At 42.5% G+C, this 15,000-nt stretch overlaps 2 protein-coding genes and 1 long non-coding RNA gene across 3 annotated transcripts in view; 2 read left to right on the forward strand and 1 right to left on the reverse strand.

The window, feature by feature from the left end:
* The first annotated feature begins 2,784 nt into the window (after positions 1 to 2,784).
* nudt12 (nudix (nucleoside diphosphate linked moiety X)-type motif 12) lies at positions 2,785 to 8,901 on the forward strand. Its single transcript, XM_031571081.2, has 6 exons — positions 2,785 to 3,233; positions 3,425 to 4,008; positions 4,285 to 4,452; positions 5,918 to 6,031; positions 7,079 to 7,278; positions 7,880 to 8,901. Exons 1-6 carry the CDS (start codon positions 3,028 to 3,030, stop codon positions 7,988 to 7,990), a joined length of 1,383 nt encoding a protein of 460 aa, XP_031426941.1. The 5' UTR covers positions 2,785 to 3,027; the 3' UTR covers positions 7,991 to 8,901.
* Positions 8,902 to 8,950: 49 nt separating this feature from the next.
* On the forward strand, positions 8,951 to 9,708 carry LOC116221043. The gene is made up of 2 exons (XR_004163980.2): positions 8,951 to 9,262; positions 9,522 to 9,708. It is a non-coding gene; the product is annotated as an uncharacterized LOC116221043 (long non-coding RNA).
* A 2,608-nt stretch (positions 9,709 to 12,316) lies between these two features.
* LOC116221173 (interleukin-6 receptor subunit beta) overlaps positions 12,317 to 15,000 on the reverse strand; it is a 9,238-nt gene continuing 6,554 nt past the window's right edge. The window contains exons 7-10 of the mRNA XM_031571082.1: positions 14,424 to 14,576; positions 14,191 to 14,275; positions 13,473 to 13,551; positions 12,317 to 12,782 (exon numbers count right to left, since the gene is read on the reverse strand). Of these exons, the coding sequence (XP_031426942.1) occupies positions 12,321 to 12,782; positions 13,473 to 13,551; positions 14,191 to 14,275; positions 14,424 to 14,576 (779 nt within the window). The 3' untranslated portion in view covers positions 12,317 to 12,320. The remainder of the gene's footprint in view (positions 12,783 to 13,472; positions 13,552 to 14,190; positions 14,276 to 14,423; positions 14,577 to 15,000) is intronic.

The following is a 15,000-nucleotide window of genomic DNA, read 5'->3' on the forward strand; positions in this document are numbered from 1 at the left end:
TCACTCTCCCTATTAATCAATATTAACGTTTTTGTAAATAAGATTCGATTTTCAAGATATTTGGAGTACAGGTGTCAAGCTACTACAGTGGCATATGCAGAAGAGAACGTCGGTAAGATCATAATAATTACATCAATACTAATACTGCACAGAGTACCGTAAATAAAACCCTTGCTTTAAGAAAGATTGTGGTTGTCAAATATTTTGTCCTATTTTTGCTTTATTTTTTATTTTTTAAGGTAAATGTAATATTCACACGGTACCCTACTAACTCTGACTGACATGCAGTCCTTGATTTGAATACTTCTATTTATCTCTGTTCCACATTTAGAAATGTTAAATGTAAAAATGCTATTGTTAGTAAGCACATCCGTGTCAAGACATATTTTGGGAGGGGGTGATACGTCACATGGGCAAATGTTTTGGAAACATGTGAATGGTGTAGGCCTATGTTTTTTTCTGGATAATGAAAATGCCATCATAACTGTGGAGTTCTCTCAAGATAACCAAAACTGGTGTATTGTAATTTTGTTTGCATATCTTGGGGCTATTAACAAAACTACAAGTTTAAACTACAAGCTATAAACGTGTAAATAAGTTGTAATAAATTGCTTGACCAGTGTGCTGTCATTTGTCTACAGTGAACATCATGTATATTTCTACATTTACATTTACGTTTAGTCATTTAGCAGACGCTTTTGTCCAAAGCGACGTACAAGGGAGAGAACAGTCAAGCTAAGAGCAATAAAAAGCATGGTGTAACAATAAATACTACTTTGCATGAGAATTAGAAAACAACGACCTAGAAAAAAGGAAAAAGAAGTGCAGGAATGTAACTGCTGAAGTGCAAGTTAAGCGCTAGTCAGGTGCCAGTTAGGAAGGGAGGTGCTCTCTGAAGAGTTGGGTCTTCAAAAGCTTCTTGAAGGTAGAGAGGGACGCCCCTGCTCTGGTAGTACTAGGCAGTTCGTTCCACCAACGTGGAACTACAAATGAGAATAGTCTGGATTGCCGTGCTTGCACAGACGGCAGTGCCAAATGACGCTCACTAGACGAGCGCAGCATCCTGGGTGTAACATTTGCCCTTACAAGAGCGTTTAGGTAGGTGGGAGCAGAACCAGCAAGCACTCTGTAGGCAAGCAATAGTTAGTTACAGTTAGTTAGTTACAAAAGGCATTAAAGTGTTGCTCCCTCACATAGAATAGAAACGCCCTTATTGTCATTGTATTTGCATACAACGACATTTGGAACATCAATTTCAGACACCTGAAAGCATATTAGGTACCCTGTAATGTAATGTGATCTCTTGGTTCTGAACCCATTTCAGGCCTATGCAGTTCAATGCGTCGTCCAGAGGATGGCGCTACATACTATCTGTATGAAAGAAATACGCACGGAAGTATGCGATCACGTGACACAAAGTCTGCTACGTTCCGTACTCGGCTGCAGTTGTTGACTACTCTAGAGATTTGCCAGGGTAAGACTGCTATCGTCAGTAATTTCAAACAATGCTTGAGTGTAACTTATCCATTGTAAATGACAAACAAACAACAAAAAGCATCGGTCATTAGGCCTATTCACTGTGATTACACCCTATGCGAGTAATAGGGTTTAAAGTAAGTTAACCAGTGCCAATCCTCAAAACAACCAGCCAGTTTATGGCAGTTCCAACAGGAGAATGTCGGTCTTGGTGTTGCGCCATAGGCATGTTGTTATGAGGCCTCGTAAGTATGTAAGCCGACTGGAAGTTTGTAGCTTTTTAGTGTTAGCATTTATCCCTGGCTCCAAAGGAAAGAACCCCCATTGGTTTTCGCAAAATCGACGAAAATAAGGTGTGGGCGAAACAACACCAGTAAAAAAAAACAGGCTAACCGTTTGGTGAATGTAGTTATCAGTCGGTCTTTTGTAACTAGCTATTGCCTTGTCTCGTAAAAATAAAGATGATGCTACCACTATGCTATAGCAGAAGAGACTGACTACAATGTGTGACTTGCCTCAAGCAGCACGTGGGACTCCAGAATGGTATCCATGGTTACAGACAACTCTAAACTCGCCCTACTGTTTGTTATGAAACCCAATTTGCAGTTCCAGCGCCTAAAACATCTGATTTATTCTGTGTAGATTGTGGCTATCAAATCCTTACGTAATCGATGCACTTAAAGCTGCAATAGGCCACCCTTATAAAAATAGCTTTTTGTCATATTTGCTAAAACTGTCATGTCCTTCCCTACAGAGGAGGCTGCCATACATGTGTAATCTACAGCAGTGTATATTTGCTAACAGAACTAGCTATCACTAATTCCAGTGCTTTGTATGTACATTTGAACATTGACACATAAAAAGGACACTGGCTCACTCTTAACCGCACAGCCAATTACACTCTCTTACTTAGAGCATGAGGAAGCTCATCATTTTTATGTGCATGTAATTTCTTTGTGCATATTATGTATTTGCTGTAAAGCACTTTGAGCTGCATTCTTTTGCATGAAAGGTGCTATATAAATAAAGTTTTATTATTATTATTATTATTATTATTATCATCATAAATAAACCCACACACGGGTCTACTATACAGTTAACATGTAGTGCCAACTCAATCAGCAGATCGGATCGACCTGATCTATCTATTTGTCAAACGAATGAATACATTCTTATCAAATAGCATTCTTACCAGTATCTCTTTGGAATTGTTTTCACATATGGCTGTTGAATCAGTTCTCTGATTAGCCTAGCCTATACTTTCCTTTCTCTAGTTAGCCGAGCCTATACTTTCCTTTCTCTGGTTAGCCTAGCGCCTAGCCTATTCTCTCCTGAAGTGTGACATCATATTGCCTCTGTGGTGTTTGTGGCACATGACTAAAGCCGAGTTTGAAGTGCTGTGATGTAATAGCCTACCGCCTACTGGTCACTTATATTTTCCAAGTACGCAGGTTTTTGTTAGGGTCATGTTCGGCTCTAGCCATCTTCAAACACCACATTTGAACAGAGTTTTTTTTATATTCAAGCAGTCTAAAGAGCCACCATTGAGACATGGCAGCTCTTACAATGAATCCCAAAGCGGAGATGGTGGAACGCTTTCTGGACTTTGCAGCCCGGGGAGACAAAGAGAAGGTGACCTCTATGATTTCCAACTCCTCCTTTCTGATCAACCAGAGCGGTGAGAAGGGATGGACGGCGCTAATGCTCGCTGCACGCAACGGGCACTTTGAAGTTGTGAAAACTCTTCTCGCTAAAGGGTAATGTTACACAAGTAATTGCTTGAAATGTATGGAGGCCATGGGTTAAGTCATTCGTTAGGTAAATAACAGTACTTTATCCAAAATAAGAAATCTAAAATAAATGAATAGAGGTTATCACAGAAATCTCTGTAGGTTGTTCTTTTAAAAGTGAAATCCCTGATATCTCTCCTTTACCCATCTTTGTAAAGGTGTGACACATCACCTGTGAACAAATCTGAGCAGACTGCCTATGACATCGCCCGTTTCTGGGGCCACAAGCACATCGCTACGCTGTTGTGTCGCGGACAGGATGGGGACCCTCATCGCGTGCTTCCAGACATGCATTCGGATGGGGAGAACCTCTACTTCAACCACGAGTTCCTCGACAGGCTGAGTGAGAGGAGGACCGACAGCACGTGGCTCGCTGCCAAGCAGAGGGCTCCAGACACGGTGTTCCTCCTCTTCTACAGCCTGAACCCACTGGTCACGTCGGAACCCTTAAAAGAAGATGGGCGAGGGGACTGCTCCTACCAGTTGAGCCGACTGCGGCGGCCTTCAGTAGAGCCCCTTCTGGGGCACCCCAACACCACGCTCATCTTCCTGGGAGTGGAGAAGCCCAGGACGTGTGCCCCCAACACAGCGATGGATGATGGAGAGGATGATGGACTGACCGCGTGGTTTGCTCTCAGCACAGAGGAGGACCCCACTGAGCTGGTGAAGTTCCCGGACCCTCAGTGCGCCTTCCTCCAAGCACCCATGCCAGGTCTCCTGAAGCTCAGTGACAACGAGGCAGGTAGGAGACTGAGGAATTCCCACTTACAGACATTTGCTAATTACAAAGCCCAGGAGAATCAGAGCCTGTGTGTGTGTGTGTGTGTGTGTGTGTGTGTGTGTGTGTGTGTGTGTGTGTGTGTGGCCCAGGAGAATCAGAGCCTCTATTTCTGTAATAGTAAATAGCTTGAAGACTATTAAGACAATTGTCTTAATTAAGTAGTGGATATGGCATGTATCGGAAACACCCCTTTGAGTGATCATGGCGTTGCTGCTGCCTTGCTTGGCCTCTGTGCAGGTGTTGTGGCCCAAGCCAGGGCCGTGCTGGCATGGCACAGCAGGTACAGCTTCTGCCCCACCTGTGGGAGTGGGACCCGTGTGGATGACGGAGGCCATAAGAGGACCTGCCTGAGGGAGGGCTGCAGAAGCCTCAGGGGCATCCACAACACCTGCTACCCAAGAGTCGGTGAGGAACACTCTACAACACTCTATTACACACTATAACACACTATAACACACTATTACACACTATTACACTCTATTACACTCTATTACACACTATAACACACTATTACACACTATAACACTCTATAAGCCTGACGTTAAGGGTCTCAGAGCTCTATAACACACTATAACACTCTACAACACACTATAAGTCTGACGTTAAGGGTCTCAGAGCTCCCTGTAATTAAATGCATCAGCAATTATGAACAGATCATTAACTCTCGTGTTTAACATTACTTATGGGAGGTTCATGATTTCATCATGTTAACTTAGTTCTTAGTTCATCTTTGTAGAAGATGTCTTTGTAATATGAACTAATTTTAATAGGAATAGAATATGAACTGGTGTTAATATAAAGCGGCACAGGAACCCCCTAGGGTTTCTACTTATCATAGTTTTTAACTATGCTTAGTGGCTCACTGCAAGCATGTCAGGAGATTATCGTTCCTATTCCCACTGCAAGCATGTCAGGAGATTATCGCTCATCGTACTATATTACATAAAATACTGTAATGCGGTTTATATAAGGTGAGGTAATAGTCATTCAATTTCCAGTGTAACAACAAGTAGGCTTCCTTTTTTTTCTTCATTGGTAACTCACATTGTTGCATGCTTATTACATATGACAATGGTAGGGCTGTCTGATACACTCCATATACCCTCCTGTAACCTGAGTAAAGGTCAAAGGTCAGTACTTCTCCTAGCAGTCTTCCTTTGGTGAGCATGGGGCTTGTTTAACCAAGTTGGCAGTTGGAAACACTGTGCCAATGACCACTGGTGAGTCACAGAAACATTTCAACGATTTTTCAAGGGGCGTATTGTGTCCCTCTAGGCTCACCGTACCAGAGACACCACTGGTCATAACTTGTGTGCTCTGTATGTCATCCCCTCTGCTTCTGTTGGTTGATTCTGTTTGTGTTGTGAATCTAGTAGCCATTGCGCTGCTGTAGTAATCTGTCTGAAGTGTTTAGGGTTTGTGTTGTGAATCTAGTAGCCATTGCGCTGCTGTAGTAATCTGTCTGAAGTGTTTAGGGTTTGTGTTGTGAATCTAGTAGCCATTGCGCTGCTGTAGTAATCTGTCTGAAGTGTTTAGGGTTTGTGTTGTGAATCTAGTAGCCATTGCGCTGCTGTAGTAATCTGTCTTAAGTGTTTACTTGTGTTGTGAATCTAGTAGCCATTGCGCTGCTGTAGTAATCTGTCTGAAGTGTTTAGGGTTTGTGTTGTGAATCTAGTAGCCATTGCGCTGGTGTAGTAATCTGTCTGAAGTGTTTAGGGTTTGTGTTGTGAATCTAGTAGCCATTGCGCTGCTGTAGTAATCTGTCTGAAGTGTTTAGGGTTTGTGTTGTGAATCTAGTAGCCATTGCACTGCTGTAGTAATCTGTCTGAAGTGTTTACTTGTGTATCTCATCTATTCTATTCTATTATAGATCCTGTAGCCATCATGCTGGTCATCCACCCAGAAGGTAACCAGTGTCTGCTTGGGAGGAAGAAGGTTTTCCCTGCCGGGATGTTCTCATGCCTTGCTGGGTTCATAGAGCCAGGTACAGCTATTACTCTTTCAAAATGCAGTATGTATCATATAGTCTTGCTGGGTTCATAGAGCCAGGTACAGCTATTACTCTTTCAAAATACAGTATGTATCATATAGTCTTGCTGGGTTCATAGAGCCAGGTACAGCTATTACTCTTTCAAAATACAGTATGTATCATATAGTCTTGCTGGGTTCATAGAGACAGGTACAGCTATTACTCTTTCAAAATACAGTATGTATCATATAGTCTTGCTGGGTTCATAGAGACAGGTACAGCTATAACTCTTTCAAAATACAGTATGTATCATATAGTCTTTAAGTAATCATGGAGGCCTAGTTCTCTTTTTTTGACATCCAAGCTCAGATAATCAAAACATTTTGCGTAATAAAAAATGGAAATGTTTGGTTTAACCAGAGTATTTTAGATTACATTAGATTCTCAAAAAAAAACAGCTTTTCGTATCTGCTGTTGTGTAGGTTTACTTACATAACCCAGGGACTAAAGTAACATGTTATTTTCGATAACGTGTAGTTTTAGCTTAGCCAGAAGTTATAATAACATAATTATTTCCTGGACGAGTACTTAGTCTGCTTCAAGACTTGATCATTGGTAGAATGAAATGTAACCATGTTGTGGTCTTTTTACATTATCATATCAAATGGTATCATATGGGGCGACAGTGGTACAGGGGGTAGAGAAGTCGTTTAGTAATCAGAAGGTTGCTAGTTCGATTCCCTGTCGAAGTGTCCTTGAGCAAGGCACTGAACCCCTAATTGCTCCTGATGTGCAGTGTGCCATCAGTGAAAAAAAATGTAAAATGTGTATACATTGTAAGTCGTACATATGTAAGTCGCTTTGGATAAAAGCGTCTGCTAAATAAAAAAAAATAAAAAAATATGTATCTATGAATATTTCTCCCCAAGGTTTCTTTGAGATGGTTAGTCATAGATGTACGTGCTGTGTGATGTGCTCTCTGCTCTGATTGACAGGTGAAACTGTCGAGGAGGTGGTGAGGAGAGAGGTTTGAGATGCTGTGTGATGTGCTCTGATTGACAGGTGAAACTGTCGAGGAGGGGGTGAGGAGAGAGGTTTGGGAGGAGAGTGGCGTTCGAGTCGGACCCGTGCGTTACGTCACTAGCCAGCCCTGGCCCATGCCATCCTCACTCATGATTGGTTGCCATGCAGTCGCCTTGACAACCGCTATTAATGTAGACGAGAATGAGATCGAGGAGGCTCGGTGGTTCACACGGCAACAGGTGAGGTTGACAACAAAGTTGTTGTCTATGAAGATGTCTTTCAAAAGGTTGTGTGCTCGGTCTGACATCAGCGTCTCAAACAGGAGTTGTTTTATAAATCCACACTTCATAAGGTACAGAAAAATCCACTTTGTAATTTATTTGAATGAGTACATTAAGGTTAAAGTAATGTACTCGCACTATTGATCAAGAGTCATGTCATGCACGGTTTAGAGCTGCGTGTCCTTCCAACTTTTTAATGCAAAATTTGAACATTCGAATTGGAAATCTGGGGTGGAAAAACTTGAGATTCGCCCCAAAATTAACTTTTATTGCCTGTGGATTACCTCAAGTTTGGAACCCACAGCTGCTCACGTCTGCTCCCTTGACTAGGAGAGTCTGTTTTTTATTTGCACTGATGGAAACACGCACAGCATTTTTTTTTTTGCCACATTTTCATGAATGCGCTTAAAATATGCAAATCCGTTGGATGGAAACAGATCTTATGTTGTGTTAAGAATTACATCATATTAAGGTCAAATGCAACAAACGTTATAATAACTGACCCGACTCTGCCCAAATGATCACATGTCCTTTATTTGCTCCTTTGACTCCCCTCCAGGTGATAGATGCTACTGTGAAAGCGAAGCATGCGGTTTTCTCCCTGCCACCGAGACAAGCGATCGCCCACTACCTCATCAAACACTGGATCGGCATGCAGGCCAACCTTTGAACTGAGGGGAGAAATCTGCTTGGGATTCCAAAAGGCCAATTTATATTTATTACAGTGGACATTTTGCCTTGTTGCCATGGATACGGCCATCTGGCCAATTAATGTTGTGGCATCCTAGGTAGCTAGCAAGGTCAGCTGCAACGTTAATTATCAGTCAGGGAGATGTGAATTATAGGATCATGAAGTTTGAAGAAAAAAATGTGACGTTCTCTATTGTTCTGCCTGTCTTCCGTGGTCTTGAACTAGTTAACTTATGTTAGTTATGGAGGTAGCTCAGTTACCATAGAAAAGACATGTTCTATTTTTGACACTTATCGCCTGGACTATAAATTCAGCTTAAAATATTGCTGCAGTTCTGCTGTTTAAAAAAAGGACCGGACTTCAATTTTTCTTCTTCTGCCGTGAAGCGCAAACGCACGTAGAAAGAGACTTTCAGCCACAAGAGCTACTGTGAGCTACAGAGCTGTGTCATACACCACAGGTCTTTGTCCTACAGTACTTACCACTTTTAAAGCATATCTAAATTTGAAATATCAGATAGTGATAGTGATCATAATTAATTTAATACCATAGAACAGGGGTTTTCAACTGGTTTTGTCACAGGGACCACCATTCTGACTAGAAAGTAATCCGCGGCCAACTGATGTGCCAGTGATTCCCAAAACAGTTTACAGTCCCGTACCCTTCTTTTTCATGTTTGTAACCCCGGTTGAAAACCCCTGCCATAGAACCCTTACAGACTACCAAAACCTTTTTCAGTCATACAGAACTCTTTTGGCAGGAAAGGACTCTTGAAAATGCTGTGAAAATGCAGTTCATGTTGATTTCTCAGGCACTGGGCACTGTAAAGTGTGTGTGTGTGTGTGTGTGTGTGTGTGTGTGTGTGTGTGTGTGTGTGTGTGTGTGTGTGTGTGTGTGTGTGTGTGTGTGTGTGTGTGTGTGTGTGTGTGTGTGTGTGTGCTTGTGCTTGCTCAGGCACTGGGCTCTGTAAAGCGCTTTGAGACAATTGTATTGTTTTGGCGCTATATATATATATAACATTAACCCTAACCCTATATATATAACATTTAATTTAATTGAATGGCAAGAGGGGCATATTACACTGCAAACATGTAAATCTTAGTAATAAAAGGCAATATATGCTTGTTTTTTGTCCGACAAGTTATTTCATCTTACCAGGCATTTTTTTTGTGTTAGAGCATTTAACTTGTTTTTAATCTGGCCACACTAGTTTTCAAAATATATTTGGGTATTTCTTTTTTTAATTTTCCTGTTTTTCCTGCTTATTTTAAGCAATATATCCCCCATTTTATTGCTTTTTTTCTTGTTTTTGAAAGCTGATTTTTGACTTGAGTTACAATCACCATACATGATAGTATCATTGAAAACACTCTTTGTTATAGAAAAATTAATAGAACAATTAATTTTGAAGCCCTAACTTGAAGCAATCCTCTCTTTTTCCCACTCTCTGTTTCTGTTCAATAACTATAACATAGCCATTAAAAATCATCTTCATGATTATACCCCCAAGTGACCTAAAGTGAGTTGTGATGTCACCGCCTTTCAGTGACATTCAGTTTATATGCAACTGGATATTAATGCTGTTGAGATGACCTGAATGCTACCTCGTGATTTGAGATATTCATACCTTATCAATATTTGAATGTTGATGATGGAATAAAGCTATTTGAGTCAGTTCCCAGTAACTGTTCCAGTGATTGTGTCCAGTGACTGATCTTTGCCATTTAGGGACACCATAGCTATGTATGCATTTCCCATAAATCCAGTATCCATGATAACATCATAATATCCATAATGATTTTAATTGATAATAAAGCATTGCCATGTTTGAGATAAATCTTTATAGCAAGTGATATAGTGCATTATTAAACATAATTTCCCATTCAATAACATGACATTACTGCCATTATAAACATCAGGACACAGTAGGATATGTACATAAAGAACATTTGAACATTTTATTACTGCAATTACTAGTATACCTATTATGTAAGAGATATGTTACTACTACTCCTGAACAAAAGTTTATTTTCACCATGCTTCAATCAGTCCATATGTCCAAACCCAAAATGGCAGCTTTAGCCCAGTAAAGTAGTCTTTTACTATTAGCTTTAGCCCAGTAAAGTAAAGTAGTCTTTTACTATCAGCTTTAGTCCAGTAAAGTAGTCTTTTGCTATTAGCTTTAGCTCAGTAAAGTAGCCATTCACTATTAGCTTTAGCCTTTTACTATTAGCTTTAGCCCAGTAAAGTAGTCTTTTACTATTAGCTTTAGCCCAGTAAAGTAGTAATTTACTATTAGCTTTAGCCCAGTAAAGTAGCCATTTACTATTAGCTTTAGCCCAGTAAAGGTAGTCTTTTACTATTAGTAAACAACAGCTTAATGGTGATGGATGCTTCATATCTTTAATGAAATCTAGCTGTGCTGTTGTCACAGCCCACATCCTGCACAGAAGGAAAAAGTATTGTCTTTCTTACACAGTCATCCTATCTCCACCTAGATCTAAGAGAGCTCAAGAGCTGTTGCAATCCATTAAGAGGCCATGCAGACGGACTCTAGTTTGTCTGAAGAGAAGGTTTCTGCTCCAGAAATAATCATTAAAAAAAATATATAATTCTATGATCTGAGGCGGATCACAGACAGAGTTGACCTTGTGAGGTTGGTGGGAAATGAGTTGGAATATTGCTGACTGTTACGGCCAGCCTCGCTGTGTGGGGGTGTGTGCGCGTGTGTTACGGCCAGCCTCGCTGTGTGTGTGTGTGTGTGCGTGTGTTACGGCCAGCCTCGCTGTGTGTGTGTGTGTGCGTGCGTGTGTTACGGCCAGCCTCGCTGTGTGTGTGTGTGTGCGTGTGTGTGTTACGGCCAGCCTCGCTGTGTGTGTGTGTGTGTGTGTGCGTGCGTGTGTTACGGCCAGCCTCGCTGTGTGTGTGTGTGTGTGTTACGGCCAACCTCGCTGTGTGTGTGTGTGCGTGTGCGTGTGTTACGGCCAGCCTCGCTGTGTGTGTGTGTGTGCGTGTGTTACGGCCAGCCTCGCTGTGTGTGTGTGTGTGTGTGTGTGTGTGTGTGTGTGCGTGTGTCACGGCCAGCCTCGCTGTGTGTGTGTGTGTGTGTGCGTGTGTTACGGCCAGCCTCGCTGTGTGTGTGTGTGTGTGTGCGTGTGTTACGGCCAGCCTCGCTGTGTGTGTGTGTGTGTGTGTGTGTGTGCGTGTGTTACGGCCAGCCTCGCTGTGTGTGTGTGTGTGTGTGTGTGTGTGTGTGTGCGTGTGTTACGGCCAGCCTCGCTGTGTGTGTGGTGTGTGTGTGTGTGTGTGTGTGTGTGCGTGTGTTACGGCCAGCCTCGCTGTGAGTGAGTGTGTGTGTGTGTGTGTGTGTGTGTGTGTGTGTGTGTGTGTGTGCGTTGTGTTACGGCCAGCCTCGCTGTGTGTGTGTGTGTGTGTGTGTGTGTGTGTGCGTGTGTTACGGCCAGCCTCGCTGTGTGTGTGTGTGTGTGTGTGTGTGTGTGTGCGTGTGCGCTGTGTGTGTGTGTGTGTGTGTGTGTGTGTGTGTGTGTGTGTGTGTGTGTGCGTGTGTTACGGCCAGCCTCGCTGTGAGGTGTGTGTGTGTGTGTGTGTGTTGCGTGTGTTACGGCCAGCCTCGCTGTGTGTTTGGGAGTGTGTGTGTGTGTGTGTGTGCGTGTGTTACGGCCAGCCTCGCTGTGTGTGTGTTGTGTGTGTGTGTGTGTGTGTGTGTGTGTGTGTGTGTGTGTGTGTGTGTGTGTGTGTGTGTGTGTGTTACGGCCAGCCTCGCTGACTGCAACCTCAAATGACGAAGAGTCAAAGGGCTCGTGTCTAGGGGGTATTTATTACAAGAGAACCGCAACAAAGAACTTCTGAACATTTAACATGAGTAGAACGATGTCTCGAAGTGCGGAACAGGACGTGAGGCCACTCGGTGATGGCAGGAAAAAGCGCCCTTATCCACGGCAGAGCACGGTTTATAAAGGGAACGGCTCCACCCCCCAATATAGGTTGCACCTGAAACCTATTAACGAAACAGAAAAGACAAAAGAGCACACAGGCACGAACTAAAGAAAAGAGCTACGCCACCCGGTGGTTAAAGAGGACCGTAACACTGACATAACCTGCTTTAAAATGCTGTCTATATAAGTAATATTGGTTTTAGGAACAATGCTGTGGAATGCTGTCTATATAAGTAATAATGATTTTAGGAACAACGCTGAGGAATGCTGTATGTATTAGTAATATTGATTTTAGGAACAACGCTTTGTGAGGAGATGTTACTTGTGGTGTGACGATTGTCGATGGAACGGTCTTAGGCCAAAACAGGTATTCCTTCAATATAATCTAAGTTAGCTTTAAAAGGAATGCTTTCTACATCAGCTACAATAGATGGTCTAGGAGTCCTATCTAAATCGCCCATTTTTTCCTTGGCACAAACACATTCATCACAATCACTGTTTTCAGGAAAAGTGATACTGTGAACATATCCTGCATTGCTATGGGTGGGAGGGCCTTCAGCATTGTCTCCAAAGGTCAAAGACGCATTAATCCCTTCTCTGAAGGTCAAAGAAGCATTTATCCCTTCTCTGAAGGTCAAAGACGCATTAATCCCTTCATAATCAATCCTTTCATGGGTCTCATTTTTTGAGTTCACGACATCTGCTTCTTGATTTGCTCTTGAGTTGTCTTCAGTCGTCAAGCACGTCTTCTCCTCCACCTGCATCTCAGTAACACAGAGGTCCTCCGCCTGCAGCACCTTCTGGTCAGCTACCGTCTGTCCAGAACAGAACAGTCTACTTTAGACTCAAAACATCATCATCCACGTGAACAGAGGTCTACTTCAGACTCAAAACATCATCATCCACATGAACAGAGGTCTACTTCAGACTCAAAACAGCATCCACGTGAACAGAGGTCTACTTCAGACTCAAAACATCATCCATGTAAACAGCAAAACAACTTCAGACTCAAAACATCATCCATGTAAACAGAACAGTCTACTTTAGACTTAAAACATCATCCACGTGAACAGCAGGTCAATAGTAGTCCACTGATGGGACTAACAGTGTTAAACCTGAATCTGTAATTCCTGCTGTTGATGATAAGTGGTGTCATTCACCGTGATTCCACTATCAGGCCAGTCGGAGCTAGGGTTAGCTGCTTCTTTTTCTGCAGCGCCCCCTAGTGCTCATGGAGACGTGCCTGAACCTCTCTTACTCTTGACTCCGCTAACCCCACCTTTCTCCTTGACACGGCAAGCCAGTTAGCCCTGCTTGCTTGGCCCCGGAAGTGACTATGGGGACGCAGCTGGCATTGGCACGCACTAGCTCGCCTGGGTTTGGCCCGATAATGGAAGCACAGCTATTCAACTGGTCATATAGGAGACATAAAACTACCACCATTGTTGGGTAGGAAGTAAATATTTGATTTATGAATGACAGACAAAGCCAGTCCTTTTTCTCACCACATGAGTGCTCATGAGCCAGCGGCCAGCAACACTCTGCTCTGGGTCTGCAACCTGCAGGAGGATGTGTTTCCTGTAGCTGTTCAGGACAAAATAAATCAAGTTGATGTTAAATACTTATTAGGGTATTTATACCTTTCCTTATTACGCATAATCATCCTCATTCTTCATCATCCCAAGAGTGGTGTGGTAAAAAAAACGTTTGACATTTGGCACACTGATATAGGGGAAAGTCTTTTCACCAAGTCTCATGTGTTCACCTAGGACGCTCTAGCGCCACCATCGGGTCAAAGTTGGAGGTGCGTTTACGCAACTTCTGATTGAAATGCTTGATTTTCAATCCAAGGTCAACGCATCCTATGACTTCCATATCCACCATATTGTATTTTTCACAGGGACCTAATTTTGTCCGAACATCACCAACTTTGGTACAGATCATATTTAGACCAAACCCCACCACTATCAGATGGATTTTTCATTTTTTTAAATCATTCCTCTGTTACAGCCAATCGAAAATGATGGTGGCAAAGCTCCCAAACAGGAAGTGAGTCATACCTTAGCCAGTCTTTTGTCATTTGTAGTGAAACTTGTTGTGAGTGCTTACAGTCATGCTCTGCTGGACTGCTTGGCCCCCTCATGGCTGCTAAAAGCTGTATTTGTTATCATTATCCAACTAAGGTAAAGCAGCGAAAAATAAAGACATAGATATCCTACTCACACAATTCGAGACGTGACAGAGAAAACACCAGTTGCAAGGACAAGAATGAGTAGAGGAACAACTATCATTATAGTCTCAGCCGCCTCTGAAAGAACACAAACACAAACACAAACAATCAAAATGAGATGAACTCAACTGAATACGGTATATGCAGAGGCTGCGTAGAACCAGACATTCTCTAATAGTGTGAACTCAGCAAGCATTTAAATGTGTCAAACACCAAATGTTTTAACCTTCCTGCGGATCCCGCCTCAGCGTGGTGAAGTCTTGTTTATCTATAGAAGTTCTCCCATCGCTGGTCCTCGCGACAACGTGTACCGAGTATTCAGTGTTAGCCCACAGCGAGAGAAATGAGCACTCACTCATGTCTGGAGTGACTGTGATGGCTGGGGGTCAGAGAACAACACAAGACACATCAGAGAACAACACAAGACACATCTAAAGGGACACATCTAAAGGGACACATCTAAAGGACACATCTAAAGGGACACATCTAAACATCTAAAGGGGACACATCTAAACATCTAAAGGACACATCTAAACATCTAAAGGGGACACATCTAAAGGGACACATCTAAAGGGACAGATCTAAAGGGACACATCTAAAGGGACACATCTAAAGGGACACATCTAAACATCTAAAGGGACACATCTAAACATCTAAAGGGGACACATCTAAAGGACACATCTAAAGGGACACATCTAAAGGGACACATCTAAACATCTAAAGGGACACATCTAAACATCTAAAGGGACACATCTAAAGGGGACACATCTAAAGGGACACATCTAAAGGGACACATCTAAACA

Source organism: Clupea harengus, chromosome 7, assembly GCF_900700415.2.
Source record: "Clupea harengus chromosome 7, Ch_v2.0.2, whole genome shotgun sequence".
NCBI classification, from domain to species: domain Eukaryota; kingdom Metazoa; phylum Chordata; class Actinopteri; order Clupeiformes; family Clupeidae; genus Clupea; species Clupea harengus.

Bases quoted from the DNA above. Each gene is read 5' to 3' on its own strand.
- nudt12 (XM_031571081.2), top strand. From the start codon at position 3,028: ATGGCAGCTCTTACAATGAATCCCAAAGCGGAGATGGTGGAACGCTTT. The intron at 3,234-3,424 runs GTAATGTTACAC...ATCTTTGTAAAG, and splicing joins AAAACTCTTCTCGCTAAAGG to GTGTGACACATCACCTGTGA. The intron at 4,453-5,917 runs GTGAGGAACACT...ATTCTATTATAG, and splicing joins CACCTGCTACCCAAGAGTCG to ATCCTGTAGCCATCATGCTG.